The 15,747-nt window shown below is 40.0% G+C and overlaps 2 protein-coding genes across 2 annotated transcripts; both read left to right on the forward strand.

Moving 5' to 3' along the window:
- The first annotated feature begins 318 nt into the window (after positions 1-318).
- Positions 319-8,846, forward strand: rras (RAS related). Its single transcript, XM_080856084.1, has 7 exons — positions 319-551; positions 1,071-1,166; positions 1,412-1,499; positions 2,697-2,799; positions 6,639-6,747; positions 7,115-7,233; positions 7,350-8,846. Exons 2-7 carry the CDS (start codon positions 1,080-1,082, stop codon positions 7,435-7,437), a joined length of 594 nt encoding a protein of 197 aa, XP_080712210.1. The 5' UTR covers positions 319-551; positions 1,071-1,079; the 3' UTR covers positions 7,438-8,846.
- Positions 8,847-12,844: 3,998 nt separating this feature from the next.
- prrg2 (proline rich Gla (G-carboxyglutamic acid) 2) lies at positions 12,845-14,524 on the forward strand (the record flags this gene model as incomplete). Its single annotated transcript, XM_080856357.1, has 6 exons — positions 12,845-12,956; positions 13,133-13,302; positions 13,594-13,627; positions 13,751-13,883; positions 14,183-14,323; positions 14,482-14,524. The coding sequence occupies 6 exons, from the start codon at positions 12,845-12,847 to the stop codon at positions 14,522-14,524; spliced, it is 633 nt and encodes a 210-aa protein (XP_080712483.1).
- Between the last annotated feature and the right edge of the window lie 1,223 nt (positions 14,525-15,747).

Below are 15,747 nucleotides of genomic sequence, written 5' to 3' on the forward strand. Positions count from 1 at the left end.
AGCAAGACCAATACTATTTAGGCTAGGCCTTCTTGTTTTAGGCTTTATGGCACTTTTTTAATTAACGACAACGTTTGAAAAGTAGTTCGTATGTTATGATTAAGCACTCCAGCCCATTAAGACAACTCATGTGCAATACTAGGCCTATTGGTATTGCCACTGCAGTTCGCAACGAACAATCGCTGAGTAAAACAACGGAACTCTCGGACACTCCCATTCGTACAGACGTATGAGAAATACGGCTGGGGGGAAAAAACGCCCCGGGTTATGAAAAAAAAAGTCGGAAGGAGTTCAGAAACTCAAGAAATGACAAAGGAAAAAGTCGTTTGTACGCTCAAACTGTAATCAGTCATCCGTCAACCTGACAGTAACGTAGCCTACTTCGAGTATGTTGTTTTAACAGTTAATTCCCGGGTTAACGTCCGCTGAAAAAGAAACAAAAGTATTACTAGAGAGCTGGCTAATTAGCCTGCTCCTCAGTTGTGTGAACGCAAAAGCAGGAAAACTTGGCATCTCCGGACTGATTTACCGAAGGCGTCTGCGGAAGGAAGGTAATCCAAGTTTTTTCCAACGCTCGGAATGCACCCTAGCAGACATTATATAGTGGGCCTAGTTGTGATGAAATAGTTTAATCTCACAGCTACATTCATAGGCAAGGCTATTTAAACAGGGAGACTCATCAGTGTCTGATCCCCGGATAGGTAATTAACGTAGTTGATAGGCTGGCCTATAGCGATAGGATAAACGATAACGACTAAAAACTTTGGAGTATTGTAGCCTAATTGAAAGTTATCAGGCTGTAGGCTAATTAACGTCGAATGTATCTCCTTGTGGTTCGATACGATTCTACTTCCTCAACTTAAAATAAAAATCTAACCAAACCATAACGTTTCATGAAAGAGGCCTGTTGGCCATGGGAATTGCTTAAGAAGTAATAGGCTATGCTAGATCATTTAAAGTTAGGGATGCCATGTCAACAGGGATGCCATGTCAACATTCAACTGTTTTACTGTGTTTCTACGTTCTGGATTACAACAAAAGTGATTTTCACCTGTACGAATGTATTTTAGTGGGAAATCATGTCCTCTGACGAGGAGAGATTCAAGCTGGTAGTCGTGGGCGGCGGCGGTGTGGGAAAAAGCGCATTGACCATTCAGTTCATTCAGGTGAGAGATTGCGGTCGAAGCCCACTCCAGTTGGCTTTTATGATCTAAGATTTCAGTGATTTCGAGGCTCAGCCGTAGTGATTCCAGTTTGTATCTGTGTTTGAGTTGTCTTAATCACTACTAAAGGGTGTGGATAGGTGTTTTCAAACATGTCTTCGCTTGTCTTGATCGAAAATTTTTCTTAGACTCACCCCTGTGGTGGGTTGAAGCCTACGTTTGAATGATATGTGTATTCTTCGTTTCAGTCATATTTTGTATCAGATTATGACCCAACTATTGAAGACTCCTACACTAAAATCTGCACAGTTGATGGGACAGAGACGCGACTGGACAGTAAGTGTTTGTGAAGCTCCACATATAAACAGCCAATTAGTTTGTCCAGAAACTGACAAACATGAATGTAGGAAAACTAAAGTGTTTTGCTAATGGCTTAAAGCAGAACAGTCCAGCTGTTGAAAAGTCAGTCATACCAGTCATCCCAAAACAGGTTTTGAAACCTTTTTTCGACCTAAGCAGTACATTCTGAAGTGCTGTTGAAAAGTTGGTTTCGGTAGGCTTTTGAGTACATGTTAAAGTTTTGTGACCATTTTTAATATTTTAGAGTGTGATGAGACTCTTGTTCACACCACAGTGTGGTCACAGGAATTAAACGAAAGAAACAGAATGTTTAAATCTTAAAGCTTTTAAGTTTGATTTCATATTTGTCTATGTTGTTTTGGGTGAAATATTCTGTGCCAGAGATTCATGAATCTGAATTTTTAGACACACTTTCATTATAATTGTTGTTACTATGTAACTACATTAAGGCAAACAGATACTTTATGTTCACACAATATATGGCTTCTAATGAATGTGCTTTTAAAAGAATATGCGTATGGGAATATTATATATGACTAGCCTGCCTGTTACAAATGTAGGACAGTGAAAGACATTTCTTGTATTATGCAAGATCAAAGTGAAACTATTCAATTAGTTTGATATTGAAAGTTTAAAGAAATGACTTACAAGTGTAGTTAAACTGTATTTGTACTGTAATATAAGCCTAGATGTTGGTAAAAAATAAAATAAATTATTCTGAACAGAAAATGTGGCTGTATTAAGTTAACCACAGCTTTGTTGATCTGTGATGGTGAGTTTGCTGGGTCTCATCTGATGAAAATTGTGTTTGATTTTACACTTTAATGCCAGTCTTTTGTGTAGTGATTATATATAACAGTGATATAACCGTGATTTCTGTAGTCTCTATCCCGTCTCCCTTAATCATACCTGATCATACAGGTCAGTGAGATGTCAGCATGGCAGAGAAAAGAGCTCAAAAGCCCTTGTATGAAGTGTATGGGAAGTAGGCCTGTGTTGAGCCAGGCAGCATGGTGTTTGTTTGTCTGTTTCAGTGTGTATATGTGTTAGAGGCTTGTGTGGTTTGGTTTATCATGGGTTGCTCTGTGTTAAGCTGCTCTCATGTTTCCGGTCGGTGTGTTTGCATGTGTATATATGCTCTCTCTAAGGTTTTTTCTCTCTTCCTCTGGTCAGTTCTGGACACGGCTGGTCAGGAGGAGTTTGGAGCTATGAGGGAGCAGTACATGCGCTCAGGAGAGGGGTTCTTACTAGTGTTTGCCCTTAATGACAGGGGCAGGTAAGTGGATGCATGCATGTGAGCGAGAAACAGGGTGCGTGTGTGTTTTTAAATGTGTGTAATATGGGAACTGAAAATCAGGTTTTGAAAGAATATGTGTCTTGTGGCAAGCAGACCCACCTCTTTGTAGGTCCCCAGCTGCAGTCATATTAATGTGATCATGGCCTTCATGCCTTGTGTAACTGCCAAGGTATATCGGTGGAGGCATCATAGTGATTATTCTGTTGACTGTGATGCTGTCAGCTCTGATTGGTGTCTACAAGAAGAGTCGAAGAGTACTACATTTAGGGGAGCTCATGGTCTTCCAGGCTGTTTAACATTTTACTTAAATTATAACAGACAAAATGTCTGTTGTATATTGTACATGGTTAAGAATCGAAGATGTTTGCTGACTGACGTGCAAAACATTTATCTGCGTTATGTTTTAGTGTAACACATACCAGATTGAAACCTCTCCAATTCATAGATGATATTTTGTCCCTGTAAGCCCTTGTTGCAGTGAAACTATCTAAATACTATTTTTTGCTAAATAAACAATTTAGTTCCTAGCAATTTTGGCAGTAATGTTTTTGGGAAGTCTTATAGTACTGATGAATTTAACTAACACTTCCAGCCTTCTGAGCTGTATGCAGCAATTATGAAGGCAATGGAATTACAGGTATATAAAACAGTTCTAAAACTGTACAATCATAACCTTAAAGTAGGGTGACCAGATTTGCCGGACCTAAAATCGGGACACTTTTGCGCGTGCCCATAATGCTCGTGCACGCACACGTTTTTTTCTCCTGAACATACATTTTGCCAACAACCGGTTTCTAGGTATCAAAGCTATGGGGGGCTTATCCCCAAGGGGAGAGGCATGTTTGCAATTTTTTGGGGTGCCCATTTGAAATAAATCTTCTTTATCAATGATAGCCTAAATATTGTATAATGGGCTGAAATGGAAGGCACCCAATGCATTCACTTTAATTATGTCAAATTAAGATTCACTAGCATTAATAACTGATTATAAACAGCAACATTCTATAGGTAGGGACTGATATTATTGTTTCAAAATACTAGAGAGATATATTAATGCAAAGAATAGAGAGATGTCGATAGTTATTTCTTGTATTTCGAATTTGCTCGTTCACACTAACAAAATCGCTAGCTAGCTTGCTAGCTTAGTGTTAAGTTAACTGTTAACATAGCCAGGGCCGGATTAACAATTTTCTGTGCCCTGGGCAACAAGGCTCAAGGCCCCCTTGAATGTTTCAATTATCTTGACAGCAAACAGCTAGGTAGGCCTTAACTTAAAACCATAGAACATTTTAAAAATGCAAAAATGTGAAATTATCACCAACCATGAAGCAGGCAATTAGTGTGTTTTTAGTAAAAGTAAACCATTGGCTACACTGTTGCATGTAATTTCAAAGTCAAGATCATGTTTATTGTATCACAATTCAACATTTGATGTTGATCACTTCACTACTATATATCCTTATTATTTTTATTTAAACAAATGGACCTTACAACTGGCCTCCCTTAAAGACTGAACTCATGACTACACAAACAATTATGAGGCCTAATGACCTATCTTTACTTTTAAAACTTCTCTCATTAACACTAGGGGTGGGCGATATGGGCAAAAAAGAATATCTCGATATTTTTTTTTCATTTTGACCATAACGATAATTAGACGATATTTAAAACAAATGTGATTGGAATTCTCAGAGTTATACCTTCTTGGAAATTACAATAATGGGCACAATGTTTAAGGAAAACACTTCTTTATTGTCTTTAAACAAAAATAACTTAATTGAACTGCAATGCAGAAATATTGAACTCTTGAAATAAAGTGCTCCATGCATCCATGAGAATTATTGCACATCAACAGCAGTGATTATGGCCTTATTAAACTTAAAATTCTGTCCCGGATTGTACAAAAATACAAATACATGAGCATTCGAGCATGGATTGGGACGATTTTTTCTGTCCGAGCCCGGCCCGGTCCGACAGAATAGTAACCGAGCCCGGACCCAGTCCGACAGGCATTAAAATATTTTTTTTTTCGAATCCGAACCGAGCCAGAAGGAATCAATCTATCTCAACTGTTCATAGTACTAATGCCACATTGACGTACGTTTTTTTTATGAATAGCCTGGCTTTATTAAACTGAGGCATCAACAGTTAAATGCTCTCTCACACAAACAAGTGCTGTTAAACGCACAAGCGTGCACAATAAGGCCAATAAGTATATTTAAATCAAATGATTGACATTGCAAGAACGTTTAGTAAAATGGTGCGGCTCCTTTCAGAAGAGCACGTACAGGGAGGGAGAATGGTGACGCATTGTTTGGATGCAGCGACAAAGATTAATGTGCTGTAACAGTGTTAACCAGTATGTGAGTAACGTGAGTTTTAATAAAGCATAGCGTGTGTAATGTGTAGCTATTTCATTCCGTTTGCTAAACTTTCCTGCTGTCTGTATTTACTAACCAGCAGCAGATGTAACGGAAAGGGAATTAACCCAAAGTTGAAAACATGTAGGCTAATCTACTTCGGCCGTGGAGCATTTTACTCCCCTGCAATATCCAACTACAAGACAGCCTCCGACAGCAGGAAAGGTTAACAAACGGAATGAAATAGCTACACATTACACACGCTATGTTTTAATACAACTCACGTTTTATGCTATACCAACGGAGGCACAACAGACATCACCATGCGCTGCCAGGACTGCGTTCATAACGTGATATTTGTCAACAACGTTGTCAAGGGCCCCTTTGATGTCATGGGCCCTGGGCAAGTGCCCAGTTGCCCTAATGGTTAATCCGGCCTTGAACATAGCCCACTACATTACAATATTCCCTTTCATTTACCTCAAGTAAACCTACATTTGAGCAGGTAACAATCGTTAACAACTACAGATAACGGATACAGCCACATTCTGTAACTACCTGTACTTACGTTTTCACTCCTTGCACCGTTTACTTTGAGCTAAACTCCATGGCTATAATCCTGGCTGTCTTGAAGAGACGTTACTACTAGGCAGAAACAAATACATTGTAACGCTGGTTGCACAGGTTATGCAGACGCAGACAACTATGATTGACTGACACACGCACATATTGTTCAAATCAATTGTGGACGCTTTATTAGTATTTCTACATGGGTTTAGTTAATGATCAGGCTATAATAAGACCACATCTGCTATGTAATCGCTGACAACCGGGACGACACGCAACTCAAAATCGGGACGGTCCCGGTAAAACCGGGACGTCTGGTCACCCTACCTTAAAGAAGCATTCCGGATCAATTGCTATTCGCTAACGATATGCTAGCGGCTAAAACTAACGAAATCTCTTGAAATGTGCTGACTTTGACATTATGACAAACAAGTTACTCAACAACTGTCCTAACACAGTCAAACATCAAGCAAGTGCATCACAAGACAAAGCAAGACGGCAAATAAGCTACTTACTAGTTCGGCAGAGAGTAGAAAGGCGGGCGGCGTTAGTCAATCTTACATTTAGCGGTTATATGCCTATGGACCCTGGTATGGCAATGGCACGGAGGCGATTCTCCATATTAAAGGTCTTTGTAGCGCTCTAATTTTTTTCAAGCTGTTTTGAAGGTAAAACTGCTTATCCTAACCCTAATCCTGAAGTATAATTGTTGCATAGTGTTACTTTAATACTGTCCTAAAACTGTACAATCATAGCCCCAAAGGCAAGAGAAATAGAATATATTCACACTTTGTCATACAGACATTGCTGCACACAAACCTCACAAAGGTATATCTCATTATGTTTTCCCCCCCTTCTCTCTATCTGAAACCTATACTCTCCCTCTATCAGTTACAATGAGATCCAGAAGTTCCACACCCAGATTCTGCGAGTGAAAGATCGCGATGACTTCCCAATGGTTTTAGTTGGCAACAAGTCAGACCTCGAACAGCACAGAGTGGTAATGAGCAGCTTATGTGATGCATGCATGAGTGTGTAATTGTTAAATAGGAGTTTAGGAGTGAATAGACATCTCATGATGTAGCTATGAGACTCGACAGTTGTAAATGGAATTGCTTATCCATGGTGTAAGAATTGTTCCATAGCACCATTGGTTCTGCAACAATGGTGTAAGAATTGTTCCATAGCACCATTGGTTCTGCACCAATGGTGTAAGAATTGTTCCATAGCACCATTGGTTCTGCAACAATGGTGTAAGAATTGTTCCATAGCACCATTGGTTCTGCACCAATGGTGTAATAATTGTTCCATAGCACCGTGGTTCTGCAGCAACATTTAGGGTTTGGTCTGCTTGTGTACCGATGCAGATATCCAGAGAGGAGGCACAGGCTTTCGTCCGGGAAAACCGGATCCATTACATGGAGTCTTCTGCCAAGAACCGTTACAATGTGGACGAGGCTTTCCTGGAGGTGGTGAGGGCAATCAGGTGAGTGAACTTTAACCTGAGCTGTGTATGAGGCACTGTGTAGAGCTGGGCTTTCGCTATATGGAGCCTTTCATACTTATTTTATTTATTTTGCTCTCTTTCTCTTTCTTTCTCAGGAAGTTTCAAGAGACAGAAAGTCCACCTCTCCCTGCCAACCATGCAGGTAAACAGAAGAGCAGAGGATGCCCATGCAGTATCCTCTAACTGTTGTCCAGGCCAAGCAGTGGTTGGTGTTGTGGTGAAGCATGATATTTTTCATTTCATTCGCACTTTTAAAAACTTTTTTATTGTTTTAATGTTTGTTTTTTGTGTGGGTATATCATTTCATTATGCAGTCAGATTACATTAAAGGGAAAGAGATTGTGTAAAATCAAATGAACTGAAACAAACCCAGGAAAATTGACTTGAGTCAAGGGCTTTTTTTGTTTGAGAGAAAAATAACTCTCCTCCACAAGGGCGTGCTATTTTGCCTTTACTGTGCAAGTCATCAGGTTTAAATGAGGGACTGGAGATGTTTTAAGCCTTAGTGAACTGATGGGCTTAGTGGTGTCTTATGGTGTCTATAACCATAATTAAACATATCCGAGAAGACTCATTTAGCACTTCATGTGTAGTGCTCTATATTTGGATTTGTTGTAGAGACACTGTCTAGAGCTATGTCTCCCAGTTTAGGAATGATTCAGAAATGCCTTGTACTCTTGCTACAGCACATTTCAGGAACTCTTGGGTTCCATGGTAACATAATGAGCCATACGGTGGCTGGCTTTGAGTCTGTGTGGAATCTGTAACAATCCAAGGTTGCTACAGTGCCACTGTGTTATTTAAGTTATCTGGGGAGTAGAGGCATCTTCTAAATCTTTCAAACTTACCAAAAAGCAGTTATACAGAAGTAGGTTAACACTAAGAAGCTTGGATGCCAATTATTTCTTATCATATCTTTTTGTGTGTATATGTTATTTGGCTTGGGATGGGAGAGGGGAAGTGCTATGTGGATGAGCTGTTGGATGTGGATCTAGGTACTTGTGACTGCATATGTGGAGACACATTTTTGTTCTTTTGATGCACCACCTTGTAACAATGATATCAATATGTAGAGCACACAAAGGTTATACAAACAAACACATTGTACTACATCAATGGATAACCATTGTCTGCTTTGAGGAGGGATGTATGTGTGATGGGCATAAAAGGTTTGCCCTTATAAACAAAGCAATGCTTTCTCTGGCCACTAGGAGGAACCTTGCACTCACGACACCTATAGCAGGGATTCCAATAAGATTTTTAATCAGTGACGAAATCAGTTAACCAAGGTAGAAAACATCTAGCCTAGAAGCAGAAACTCATTTGGAAAAACAAAGAAATTGAAATTATGTCCATCTGCGTACATACGCATTCTTCTGTTGTCAAGTTTTTAATGTCTTAACTGAAGGGTGTGTTCGACACTTCAATGTCTTACAGCTTTGCCCTGGTAAAATGTATTGTGGCAGAAGACAATGTTTTATTTGTCAGATGAAATACAGTACATTACATCTGACCTCCTACCTTTTGCTGCAAGACTGTATGTGCACCCTGTATGCAATCATTTTGTATTGACACAATGTACTAAAAATCAACCAAAGACTTTTATACCAAATTAAAGTATTATTTACTTAAACTGAGTAGTTACTTCTTGCCCTAGGAGTCCTTTGGCAGCACTTTGCTTTTCTTGTCATAAAAAAGTGTATTGTCAGCATTATCAGTTTAATATTTGAGTTGTCAAAATAAAGAGGGAGATGGGCACACAGACAAATCACAATAACCAATGAAACATGGAGACTTTGTATCTGGTGTGATGATAAATATTGTCATGTCTTAGATTTTGGTTTTATTAACTAAAACTGATAGAAATGTAGAGTAAGCCTAAAACAAACATGATTGTTATGATATGCAACCTTAAATATGAGGATATTACACAATATTCTGACTTAGAGGGCACTTGTACAGTGTGACGGCATACGGACAGGTTTGAGCACCCATGGGGTCTATCAACCATGCTTCTGGTTTGGAACTTGGAAGTGTCATTCGGTGGGATTGATGCTGAGGTTGAAGGTGTAACCAGGTGTTTGCACGTCTGAGTGGCATCTACATTGCATTTGAAGATTGCTTTAGCAAAGGCCTATCAATTTATCCCAAAGAAACTTCCAATAGATGAGTTACACATCAGTTTGTGTGATCCATGGGATTTGAACATTGTAGCAGGATTATTCCTGATAAGTTTGTTTAGATGCCAGTCTGAACAACAAATTCCAGGAAACTCCCCACAAACGTTCACTCAACAGGTATGTTGTCAAACCGGTATAGCGCGCTTAGGTCGTTGGTGTTTTCATCATAAGGAAACTGCTGGGAACATTTTGAGAATGATTTAGTAATGTACAAGTAATTGTACGCTCTATAGGTTAATCGTCTCGATACAAACGAAAATACTTAAATCAGGCCCACTGGCCTACCCTGGAAAAGAAGAGATATCCGGGTTTAAGACAGGCTTAAAGGTAAGCAGGCGTCCACCTCTCGTTTGCCTTCCGCCATTGATCATCACCTGGCCATGTTCCAGGTAGTTCAACCATTTATTATTATTTTCTCACTCATCGTCTTTGTACCCGGACGGAAACCTTCAATTTCATGAGACTTCTAAAAATCTTATTCGTAAAGGAGCTGTAAGCCCACTTTATAAACGGCCTAAAATTGTTGCCAACAGAGAAAACTCGACAGCGACATATTTTCTGTGACATCATTCAGCACATCGGTTAGATATCCAACCTGGACCATTGTGTGTTTTATGATTGTAAAAGGTGCATTTTATTGCTGCGTGTATGGAGGATTATCGGGGCCAAAACTAAATAAATAAATAACTAAATAAATAAATAAATGAATGGTTAAATACTTGGATAAATACATAATTAGATTTATTTATACCTACATTTATTTATTTATACTTACATATATTTATTTATACTTACATATATTTATTTATACTTACATTTTGTCATACATTTTGTCAAACATTTTGTCATACTTACATTTTGTCATACATTTTGTCATACATTTTGTCATACTTATTGTCATACTTATTGTCATACTTATTGTCATACTTATTGTCCACGGTGTAACTTGCTTGCAGCAAAATAAATCCGTCATCCCCCGTCACCAAGTCAGGGGGCGTGTTAAAGCCTCTGATTGGTGGTTCAACTTGAATTGACTGCTTTTGACTAATTCAAGATGGCAGCACCCGGTGTGGATTAAATAAATGGAATATTGCATGCTACAGTAGTCGAAATGTTGGCTGTAGCTGAGGAGATGGAGGCAACTGCAATTCACATTGTTTTTAAAATCATATTGAGGGCTTCGCTGAGATTATATCAACGGTATCGGCCCTGACTGACACAGACATAGATGAAAATGTGTTCACGATCCTCAGGTAGCAGATGAGGCTGAGTGATGGTCATACATCCTGGAGGTGGTCGTACTCTGTTTGATCTTAGGCTGGCACAATTGAACACTTCGCACTCTCTGGCCTGAAAATACAAAATATTGCGAACCTTTTTCGAGTGTTCAAGCGCACTATCAAGCGACAAATGCAGCAGAGTGGTATCAGGTATTAATAAGAGTAGACTGTGTCTGTGTCAGGGGTATAGATGTTCGGGATCTGGAGAAAGTAATGGGTAAACGTCCCTTGTCATGACTAAAAGGAGAGCTCCAACTATTAACTCTCTAGTCTGAGAGTTGTCATTTGTTGGGGAGCTGTGAGACTCTTTCTCTGAGACTGTTGTAACGTCATTACTGCTTGACTGTCACTATGTTTACAGTATTGTGCCCTATAAAAGATGGTCCTCCGGCCTTCAGAGCGGAGAGAGACATGATTGAGACCTAAGCCTGGTGTTGTGTTGTTTTTTATTGTCAGAGGTCTGGGTTTCTCTCCCAATCTACAGATTGATAAACGTATTAAAATCCAGAACTCAACTGAACGTAGACCCCGTTTATACGGTGGGAAAACGTATATATTTTCGTGCGGTTTGGCCTTTCATTTACGAGAAAAAACGGAGGTTTTATCACGGGAAACGATCATTTCTAAAAACTCCGGCCAAAGTGGAGATTTCAGGAAAACTCAGTTTTTGCGTGTGCACTGGGTCAAACGGAGTTTGCGTCACATATGCGCCTAAAATGCATTCGTGATGTGAGTGTCCTATATTTACTGTTTACTGATCATGGATGCTGTTAACGTAGTGCTCATTTATACGTTAATGCAAACGCAGGATTGCATTCTTTCAACCCTATAACTGAATCTCTCAACCCTTCCCCAGTGTGTGACTATTGGCTTTAACAATGGTATCCCCTGCACTTCCACCAGTGGACTACGAGTTTTACATTCCATCTTGTCTACCTGTTGTAGCCAAATAAACGTAAAGGACATATCTAGGACTCATAGCCAATTTAATGGATTAGCAGCCTACTTATGCAAACCTACAGGTTTAGCATAGTTATGATGGCGTTTGGGGGCGTATATGCGGGTTCATGTAAACAGAAAGTTTTTTGGAAAAAGACCTTGTGTGTACGACGTTATTTTTGAACGGAAGGGCAGAAATATTCTCTATTCTGTAATTACCCGGCTATGTGTAAATGTGGTCTTACTCTTAGTCATCCGTTTATGAAGAGACGGACAAAACACTTTCTTCATCACTGGTGATTCAAAAACTGAGGACATAAGAACCATGCTACAGCGTAACATTCTAATAGCAGCCTGATGCAAACTATGGAAGAGATAGACGTGATGGGGTAACGACAGCGCTACGACCTGGCTACGACTACTACGGCCAGTGCACCCAGTAGGCCACATTAAACCCAACATTTCATAACACTACTAGAAATACTACTAGTAGTAGACGAGTTGAGGGCCTCTTAAATTAAGGATGCAGCCCCACGCAGCAGCTGAGGGTATGTCTTCTGGGACATTCTGGTATCTTGATTTATTTAAATAATGCTCAATAACTTTCATTAAACTAAATCTGGCGCTTGGCATCCATAAACGCCAAAATTCAGTATCCCTCGAGCCTGATCGACTGGTTGAGCCTGCCTGGTGTGTAACACCAATCAGAGGCTTTAACCCGCCCCCTGACTTGGTGACGGGGGATGACGGATTTATTTTGCTGCAAGCAAGTTACACCGTGGACAATAAGTATGACAATAAGTATGACAATAAGTATGACAATAAGTATGACAAAATGTATGACAAAATGTATGACAAAATGTAAGTATGACAAAATGTTTGACAAAATGTATGACAAAATGTATGACAAAATGTAAGTATAAATAAATATATGTAAGTATAAATAAATATATGTAAGTATAAATAAATAAATGTAGGTATAAATAAATCTAATTATGTATTTATCCAAGTATTTAACCATTCATTTATTTATTTATTTAGTTATTTATTTATTTAGTTTTGGCCCCGATAATCCTCCATATGCGTGAACCATAGGGGCATTAACGATAGGCTACTTAATAGTTCATGCGACCAGTGTCCTGACAGCTCGTTGGTGAACTTTAAAATCGTTGATATCCCACAAGGAATGTCATGTTTTGCTTTGTGTTGAAGGCTTGTGACATGGCGATCCTCGCGATGGTGTGTGTCTGGATGCTGGGGCTGCCCCTTTCCTGGGGGAGGGCCATCATTAAGAATCAAAATGGTAAACTCTGGACGTTGGTCCTCCATGTAAACATATGCCTCTCACAAGTGTTTCATCTGACTCAGTAGATTTCTGAACTGACACTTATAACCGATGCTAGATAATTGTAACAGGTGATCTGCCTCAAAACCCTGCGTCATAAATGTAATGGTATATTGCTATTGTCCTGTGTTAACATCCAGTGTTCCTGTCAGAGCAATCAGCAAGCCTTTTCTTATCACGCTCTCTGCTCTACAACTCCTGGGATTTTGAGCTGGCGGTACAAGGAAACATTGAGAGAGAGTGTAGGGAGGAGATGTGCTCCTATGAGGAAGCCCGGGAAGTATTTGAAGATGATGTACAAACGGTGTGTGTGTGTGTGTGTTTTTTTTCAATAGTTTGGGGGGATGTGTACAAGAGGGTGGCAAAGGCTAAAAGAGTACATGCGTATATTTGACTTGTTAATTATGTGACACTGTATAATAGACTAGGAGTTCTCATGATTTTATTATATCTACTGCTAGTGTAGTCATATATGCAAGTTTAAATTATATAGCAATTTTTTTTTAGCTTATTAGCAATTTAAAGACTACTTGGTTATCTTTGCTCTCTTGTAGAAATGAACCATCAGCCCTTATCTGTTTCCCTATTTTAACAGGATGTATTTTGGCAGTCCTATGTCAGCAGTCAAGGTACAAACACCATCAATTATTTCTCTGAAAACGTTGAAGTATTTCTAATTGATGTTGGCTCTGTATGAAGTAAAGCAATTCAATAATCACTGATCTAAAGAGTCAAGTGGTACTTTTTTTCAGAGTCTGTTGTTAGGGTGGACGTACCAGGCCTGGTAGCTGGCCTCGTAGCCTTGCTACTAGTGGCTGTCATCACCACTGTGCTTGGCTGCTATTTCTACCAGAACAGAGGCAAGAACATAAGCAGAAGTGGCAAGTAAGTGCAAGCATGTGAATGTGTATATTACATACATAGTTCGAGTCTGTAAACATACAGTTTTTTGGCCCCCATATTGTGGTGCTCGTAAAGAATGGACACAGTGCACTGCAAATAGTCATTCTTGTATAGTCTTACGCAATTGCATAAAACTACATGACAGTATAGTACATTTATTTTGCTTAATCAAAATTTGCTTATGCAAAGTTAATTTAGTTTACTTATGTATAGTGCCTATGTGACACATCAATTGCAACTCAGCGAGTATTGGTGTTCAAATGTGTGTGTGTTTTTGGTAGTGCTCCAGTCCAGCTCTCAGATTCACGTCGTCCCCCCGAGTCCATTCCTCTATCACAGAACCCTCCTCCAGGGCTGCCCTCCTACTCTGATGCCCTCCACCGCAGCGGGCAACACGACGCCCCACCACCACCATACTCCGGGTATGTCGGCCAGCCTGGTCTTACCAAGAATGTTCTCTGAGTGTGTGTGTGTGTGTGTGTGTGTGTGTGTATGTGTGCTTGCTCACAGGGCTTTACTAAGCATAGCTGCCTGCATCTTATAATCAAGGCCATGTTCTGTATCATTTCTTTGTCTGAAGGGGCGCCCCATCGGAAGCTCCAGGGCCTGAGGAGGGGGACTGAAATCTGGGCCCAGGGACTGCAAAAAACCGGAGGGAAAGATTTTCTTTTTTCTTTTTTTTGTTGCATTGGTCAGTTGTTATATGTATAAAATATTGGGATAAACTTAATTTTAAAGGGATAATAGACTTTCATAGTTTTGATGAATGACCTAACTCACTGTAGACTATAATGAGAGTGGTGAAGGGAATGCCGCGTTTGCAGTGAGAATTGGATGAAGCACATTCAACTGTTTTCTTGTTGTCTGAATTTAAATAATAATAATAAAAAAAATACTACGTTTTTATTTGCACAGCTCCTTTCTAGGTTACCAAAGTGTATCATATCTTACTGTAAAACGGGTCAGCTTTGCCGTGGTGAGGAAAAACAACATAGGCCTACTCAGATGCAGTTGTTTGTTGTGATTTGTAGCCATTTTATTCAGATCGTCTCCTCTGTGAGCAGCTGATGGTCATGCACTCTAGATCTGGCTCAGTGGATTTCATGCGTTGCCGTGTGGTGCGTGGGTTCCTAGACAATACTCTAGCCTGGGCGCGCTCCGCAGGAGAACACGAGAGGGGGGCGTGCGGGCGCGCGAGACGGCAAGATTGCCAGTCGAATGGACAGCTAGCCAATCATTCAGCTGTCTAACGAAATGCTTTTTCCGTATACGAAAACCTTATTTTCCGCATTTTGATCTACTACATTTTTAACTCGGCATACGTTTGATTGCGGGATTTGACAAATATGTTGTTGACGCTGTGTAATAGTCTGTCTAGTTTACCCCAGATTTTTTTTTTAACGAGGCGTGTTTTGAATTCAAATTTTCAATAACGCTTCTTATGATCGATTAGTAAAAGAAAGCAGAGGCTATTGCCAAAAACCACATACATATGGTGTCAGTCCTAATAATAGCAACACTCTATTACGCTGCAGTACGCTAATAGAAGACAGAAAGAAGCCCAAGCGCTGTTCTATGGCTGTAATAGACTGCAATGGCAGGAGAGCCCACTGTATGCATACGCTCTAGCATCAGCCGTTCCGCTGTCTGATGAGAAGGACAATAGGCACTGAAATATATACTGGGGCAAGAGAGGGGAGGGAAGACGGGAACCGGATTTTTGTGGTAGTGGTGGTGGTTGGTGTGACACCCCCCAATCCCCCCTCCTCCCCACTCTGTATCCTCCATCTCCCCCTCCTCCTTCTCCTCCCTCCATTCCTCTCCCCCTCTAAGCTGGTCCCATTCT

The sequence above is a fragment of the Sprattus sprattus genome (assembly GCF_963457725.1).
Source record: "Sprattus sprattus genome assembly, chromosome: 18".
NCBI classification, from domain to species: domain Eukaryota; kingdom Metazoa; phylum Chordata; class Actinopteri; order Clupeiformes; family Clupeidae; genus Sprattus; species Sprattus sprattus.